The 6,533-nt window shown below is 37.8% G+C and overlaps 2 protein-coding genes across 3 annotated transcripts; one reads left to right on the top strand and one right to left on the bottom strand.

The window, feature by feature from the left end:
- The first annotated feature begins 460 nt into the window (after nt 1-460).
- LOC103517843 (lysosome-associated membrane glycoprotein 1) lies at nt 461-3,373 on the top strand. 2 transcript variants are annotated; one of them, XM_008482892.2, is made up of 3 exons: nt 461-485; nt 1,255-1,461; nt 2,132-3,373. In XM_008482892.2, exons 1-3 carry the CDS (start codon nt 476-478, stop codon nt 2,278-2,280), a joined length of 366 nt encoding a protein of 121 aa, XP_008481114.1. In that variant the 5' UTR covers nt 461-475; the 3' UTR covers nt 2,281-3,373. The 2 variants fall into 2 exon arrangements, with proteins under 2 accessions (XP_008481114.1, XP_026685610.1); XM_026829809.1 differs by lacking the exon at nt 461-485 and adding an exon at nt 520-562.
- A 1,992-nt stretch (nt 3,374-5,365) lies between these two features.
- Nucleotides 5,366-6,449, bottom strand: LOC103517842 (mitochondrial assembly of ribosomal large subunit protein 1). The gene is made up of 2 exons (XM_026829808.1): nt 6,125-6,449; nt 5,366-5,719 (listed from the first exon to the last, which is right to left on the bottom strand). Exons 1-2 carry the CDS (start codon nt 6,432-6,434, stop codon nt 5,517-5,519), a joined length of 513 nt encoding a protein of 170 aa, XP_026685609.1. The 5' UTR covers nt 6,435-6,449; the 3' UTR covers nt 5,366-5,516.
- Between the last annotated feature and the right edge of the window lie 84 nt (nt 6,450-6,533).

The following is a 6,533-nucleotide window of genomic DNA, read 5'->3' as shown; positions in this document are numbered from 1 at the left end:
TCTTGTGGCTTTTTCTTCCTCCGCTCAAGCTTTTTCCTTACAAATAATAATCCTTTTGCGAGGAAGCCTTGCTCGTTCCCTTATCCTTCTTCCCACCGCCACCGTTCTACTTATTTCTAATCTTGTGGCTTTTTCTTCCTCCGCTCAAGCTTTTTCCTTACAAATAATAATTCTTTTGCGAGGAAGCCTTGCTCGTTCCCTTGAGTAATTAACTTCTCTCTAATCGCCCAGGAAATGAGTGCCTAGGGTAGGCAGAACCCTATCTTCCAACTTCGTTAACTTCTAACTACGACGGATAGCTATGAACGTTCTTAACGTAGTTGAGGTTTGAAAATGGCATCTAGGAAATTTTACAAGATCTTGTTAGATGTTCCAAGAAGTTGTTAGGTGTGCGGTTTACCACTATGTTCTTAGTAGTTAGCTTTTACCGTTCTCTTTTTGGGCTTGGGGAAGACCGAGAGGAATTTAACCTTAAATGCCGAATGGTGAGCTAAAAAGTTGAAAATTGGTAATGTGTTTATTAACCTAGTCAACATGGCAGAATTTTTAAGCTTTCTTAGAGGTTTGCCAAACACTATCACATGAGCTTGTAAACTCTGGGGTGGGTTTTACCAACCTTCTTTTTAGCTTCTAACAGCGTAACACTAGGTTCACACTGCACAGTAAAAAAACTGCGACGTTTTTTTACTGTTGGACAGTAAAAAAACTGTTCCGTTCCGTTGAGTTCACACTAGACAGTAAAAAAACGTCCCGTTCAGTTGATTACCACTTGAACTGAGACCTGTTGAGACAAGAAAAAAAGCGGACGGACAACGTTCAGAGCGTTCAAGTGTGAACACGCTCATTCAATTACAAGCGCCACTGAATCATCAACGGTTTTTTACTGTTGAACGGCAGAACAGATTCTAGTGACAAGAGGACAGTACAAATTACTGTTCGACGGTTTTTTTACTGTTGGACAGTAAACGTTGGTTAATGTGAACACATCAATTTAAATGCATGCGCCACTTGAAAAATAAAATCTGTCCCAGTAAAAAAACGGGACAGTAAAAAAACGTCGCAGTAAAAAACTGTGCAGTGTGAACCTTGTGTAACAGCCTGTTAGCTTATCAGCCCTGTTAAGCCTATGGAAATCAAATGGACCTTAACAGGCTGTTAGGTTAACAAGCCTTTTAAGGACGAAAAAAAAATATTGATGGCGGCCTTGGTAATTTATACCTCCTATCTTACCTTTATTTATTTTTCTCCCTCCAGCTCCCAACGCCACCAGCTTCGAGCTGTCCTCTCTGAACAAGTCAGACGCTATCCCCCTGCACCAGAGCTATCTGTGCCGCGCTGGAGTCAACTTCACCCTGGCTAATTCCGCCCAGAACAAGAACGCCACGCCCGCCGACGATCTGCTGTTGAGCCAGGTTCAATTCCAAGCCTTTGCCCATGTTGAGGAGAACAAGTTCGATACCGGTAAGTCACTTTTTTGCTTTCTATTACTAGTTATAGCGAAGATATACTAGTAATGAGTATTGCAATCGGTCCAAATTTTCAAAATCGGGAAATGAGTGGAAATATCTGTGTTGTTTTTTGTGAAAAGTTTGATCAAAATTTTTTCGCCCGGTTGGGATTCGAAACCAGCCCCTCCGAATATCCGGATGGGGATTATCTTGAGATTTTGTCAAGCGTCAGCGTTTGATACGGCCAGCGGCAATTTTGACATGAGTGATAATAATATGTCTGGCTGGGGGACCTCAAACAAGGAGCAGACCAGTGTCTTCCTGTGGGACTCAGAGTAGCCTAATCCTAAGCAGCCTGACAATCTTTGGAGGTTCCAAAGGGTTTATCACGCTTCAAAGGAAAAGATCAGGTCCTCATGATTATTGACTGCGGTTCGGGACGGGCCAAGTAATCTTGGCTAGAGACCATCAACCCCTATTGGTGCAGCTACACTGCTACACGGTTCGGGACGGGCCAAGTAATCTTGGCTAGAGACCATCAACCCCTATTGGTGCAGCTACACTGCTACAACAACAACAACAACAACACAACATCAAACATAAGTGATATTTTAACCGGTTTCAATTCATCATGTAGGTAGAATAGAATATATAATTCTGATTGAATTTCCATTTATTTTCAGCCGTGAACTGTGCCGCCGATTCGGCAGGTACCCCAGACTACATCCCCATTCTGGTCGGACTCTCATTGGCGGCTCTGGTAATCGCGGTCCTTGCCGCCTATGTCATTGGACGCCGCCGCTCGGCCGCCCGTGGTTATTTGAGCATGTAAATGTCTCGCGAGGTCAGCCCACCCTATCCTTTCCTCTTTGGGTGCCCTCTGCCTTTTCTCTCTACACCAGTATACCTATTACCTGTATTGTCTATCGCCTTATCTGAATCCCCTCTATCACGCTATCTGATACTATCATAGCCCCCTCTATCCTTATCTTTCCTTCTCCTTCTTTATACCTTCTCTCCCCTTCTCCCCTCTCATTCTCTCTACATCAGTGTATAGTTGTATACCCATTGGACACGGAAATATACAGTGTATACTTATTAGCGTCGATTACTGTCCCGATTCTTTCTAGCGATGGGCGTAATCCAGTAAAATCAAAGGATAAAATTGTTAATATTCCAGTAAAAAAAGAAAAAAAAAATGGTGAAATTGTTAAGAGACCCTTTTTCCCCACTAAAAGTCGATCATTGTCCTAATGAAAAGATTCATTAATTTATTACCTTCACAGTTCTGATTCTGAGTCATTATCAGTCTTTTTAGACGTAACACATAGTGTATAGGTATAGTCTATGTGATAACGTTAAGTCTACTTGTATGCCCCTCCTAGTGATATTCGTTCCTCTTTCTTTATCAATTAAGTCCCCCACCAATTCTAGACGAGGATAAGATACAGGGTGTTTGGAAATTCGCCCCTCTTGGATATTGGACAGGTATATTAGATGAGATACAGGGTGATTCAATAAGCCATGTCCCTTCTGGATACATTAGGATGAGATACAGAAAGATTTAATAGACACCTTGTCAATGTCGTTTTATTTGCTCGTGAGAAAGGTCTCCTTGTTTTGTCGGACAAATTCCTTCTAAGGCGGGAATCGAACTCGCAATCTAAAGGTAAAGGTAGGTGTGCTTATGTGCTATCAAGAGTTGTCCTATGTTTCCCCTTCAAAAAGATGAAGATATGCAAAATGTAAGTGTACGACTATTTTGTGTAAAATAAGACATTTTCAACAGTTTGGTACGACAATTGCAAGTCTCGAGCGTAACAACACTGTTTTGTCCTCTCGTATGCAATAAGAAGCATGGTGCCTTTAAAAAAACAATTTCTGTCCTCTATTGTTCCTTTTGTCAACTTCTCTTCTTATCCCCCTCCTCTTTCTCCTCCTCCTAGTTAACTTTTTTTAATAACTCACAAGGAATTCTTTTTTTTTTTTTCTTTCCCCCCCCCCTATTTAATTTTTTTTAAAAACCCCAAAAGAATTTTTTTTTTTTTTTTTTTTTTTTTCATTTCTTTCTTCTCAATTAGGAAACAATACGTCATCCTCACTCCCACTCCCTTCAGTGTTCTATTCTTCGACCATCATACTTCATAATATTCATCACCCCTCCCTATTCTATTCTATTCTTTATACTTTCTCTCCTGGTTCTTTCTATTCTTTGTTCGTCATCTTTCATTTTCCTTCATGTCGACATTTTCTCTTGAGATTTTTCTCCTTTATTTTCGTCTTCATTATCGTCTTTTAATAGAGCATTCAGTCTTTGTTCTCCTCCTCTTACATCTCTTCCTCTCTCCTCCTTGAAAGTCTCAATCAGTGGTGGATTAACTACAAATTCGTTCAATCAAGTACATACATACATAGGTACATATCCTGAAATTTTGAATGTTGGGTGCATTAATATTTGGTGTTTATAAGTTCTACAGCTTGATGGAACTTCGTGGCAGAAATAAATTAACTGTGTTGAAATACGTCTACAGTTCACATAACAGATATGCCACCTAAGCCCACAGATTATTTCCAAGGTGCATCTATAATGTTGTATATCCTTTAAATTATCTCTGTTGTATCACAAAAAGAACATTAATTTTTTGAAGGGAAAAGAACACCCATTTGAAATTCTGCATGTTGTTTGGATTGGATTTTGATATCCACCTCTGGAGACGTATCTGTAACAAATATTAGTAGTATAAGCATGAAAGTAGCATTGTGTATCATTATTCTTTGAACTCTGAAGAATATTACTTGTCTACTTCATAATTAATTGGAGCTTTGGTATTAGTAATCCGATTTTAAAATAAAAGGAAAAAGTCAGCTTAAAATGAGTTCTCTTTTTTCTGACTTGTAAGAGTAATTTATTTATTTAGTTTATTTCTAGTTTATTTTTGGGATTCAAAGTATTGATATTTTTTTTCCCCCAATTAGTATTTCAAGTCAATTTTTCTGTGGCAATTTTGCATCTTACTGTAAGGTACAAAATAAAAAAAGATGTATTGTTTTGGTTTCATTTAATTTTTTGTCTCGTGTTCTGACAAATGGACTTGACAAAATAGTTTTTGTTAGTTACTGATTTTAAGTTGAAATGCCCACTGTCATCTCAAGGCTAAAGAAGGTTGACCTTTACAAGTATGCAGGCATTTGCCCGCGCACTATTTATGCCAATTCCTAAGCCTAAATACAAAAGTGGATCAATAATATTCGGGCTCAAAATTATTTTTGGTTTTCATTTCCGTTAATTTTTACGTTTTTGGCTGTAATTAAAAGATGTTTGTTAACTAGATAGTATTTCCTCCTCAAGAATGTCCTGTATTTTTTTTTTTTTTTTTTTTTTTTTTTTTTTTTTTCCTTCTTTTTCAAATTATTAGAAAGTAAGTTGGATTTTGAAAAGAATACCTAAATTGTAAGTGAAATATTTTTTCGAAAATAAACACAACGTATTTTTTACCCATGTAAAAAGGTGAGATGTTTATTTTTCCTTTTTCTGTCACACAGGAATTTACACTTCATCTGGTTTTTACTTTTTAAAAGTTATCAGTCCAGTCTTTCATTCTATCCCCTTTATCTAGGGGGGGAACCCATTTTCCTCACTTTTTATCTTAAAGAACATACTTTAATGTTTACCACAAACGTTTTTCCCACACCTCGATAAGTTTTATGACTTGACTTGGACTAGAACCATCAGATCCGAAGTCCAACACGCTAACCACTACACCACAAGTTGGTTTCACTTTTTATCTTCTGGGATGTCGGTGTCTTGATGTTTATTTTTCCTTTTTCTGTCACACAGGAATTTACACTTCATCTGGTTTTTACTTTTTAAAAGTTATCAGTCCAGTCTTTCATTATATCCCCTTTATCTAGGGGGAACCCATTTTCCTCACTTTTTATCTAAAAGAACATACTTTAATGTTTACCACAAACATTTTTCCCACACCTCGATAAGTTTTATGACTTGACTTGGACTAGAACCATCAGATCCGAAGTCCATCACGCTAACCACTACACCACAGGTTGGTTTCACTTTTTATCATCTGGGATGTCGGTGTCTGGTTCATCCATAGCCTTGAGATCATCCAAACTGAATGAATGACTTCTTAGCACGGATATCAAATCATCTTCTTCATTAGATCTAGCATCTAACTCGCGGCCAAGGCACCATAGACTTTCCAAATCGTACTTTGCTCGCGCTCGACTTGAGAAGATGTGCAGTGCTATGTTACCTGAGGAAATGGGATGAGATTGAAAATGAATGTCCCGGTGAAAATATTAAAGAGGCTTATACAAACCAAGAAATGAAAGTGAAATTAAACACAAACACTTTACTACCATGCACCCAGATTTCCAGATGATGTCTAAACCAGAGAAGACCTCAAGGTATAAATTAAATGACAAAACAAGAAATCTGTCTTGAGTGTCTGGTAGGGGTTGTCTGTTCAATAGGAATAATACAAACAGCAACAGAAGAAGGAAAATTTATAAAATGAGATCAGGATCTACATTAGAAAATGGTAAAACCACAGCCATTTTTTATGCTGAATATATGTTACAAATCATTTCTTAGGAACTAGTTATTCCCCTGCTGTAAAATGTGGCAGGATTCTGATTCAACTTTGAAAATTATTTACCTAAATCTAAAGCTATCCAATCATCTGATTCTTCTCCTTCAATTCTTGGTGGTTTATCTCCTCGTTCGGGATCATACTTCTTCTTGAATACTCTCCGCACAAATGTTGCCAGGGACAGCATGTGTTTGTATGATTTACCAGTGACTATCACAATGAAATCAACATATCTATGTTCTGGAGGTATTGAGATAACACACAGATCTACTGCCCTTTGCTTGTTCAAAACATCTACAAGATCTTCAACATCATACACACCAGTAATTCCTCCTGAAATGAAATGGTTACAATAATTATGTAAGTTGTAGGTCATATGAAGGGGTATCCTGAATAAAGCTGAAAACAAAAAATACTACATCCTGGCTATTAGACACTATTGAATCATCAAGCAAAAATATTGATTTTTTACTTT

The sequence above is a fragment of the Diaphorina citri genome, unplaced genomic scaffold, assembly GCF_000475195.1.
Source record: "Diaphorina citri unplaced genomic scaffold, Diaci psyllid genome assembly version 1.1 scaffold1991, whole genome shotgun sequence".
NCBI lineage: Eukaryota > Metazoa > Arthropoda > Insecta > Hemiptera > Psyllidae > Diaphorina > Diaphorina citri.
The sequence above is the reverse complement of the archived record's forward strand: the minus strand, read 5'-3'. Positions and strand labels throughout refer to the sequence as shown.

Bases quoted from the DNA above. Each gene is read 5' to 3' on its own strand.
- LOC103517843 (XM_026829809.1), top strand. From the start codon at position 535: ATGGCAGAATTTTTAAGCTTTCTTAGAG. The intron at 563-1,254 runs GTTTGCCAAACA...TTCTCCCTCCAG, and splicing joins ATTTTTAAGCTTTCTTAGAG to CTCCCAACGCCACCAGCTTC. The intron at 1,462-2,131 runs GTAAGTCACTTT...ATTTATTTTCAG, and splicing joins GGAGAACAAGTTCGATACCG to CCGTGAACTGTGCCGCCGAT.
- LOC103517842 (XM_026829808.1), bottom strand. From the start codon at position 6,434: ATGACCTACAACTTACATAATTATTGTAACCATTTCATTTCAGGAGGA. The intron at 5,720-6,124 runs GTAAATAATTTT...CCATTTCCTCAG, and splicing joins TTGGATAGCTTTAGATTTAG to GTAACATAGCACTGCACATC.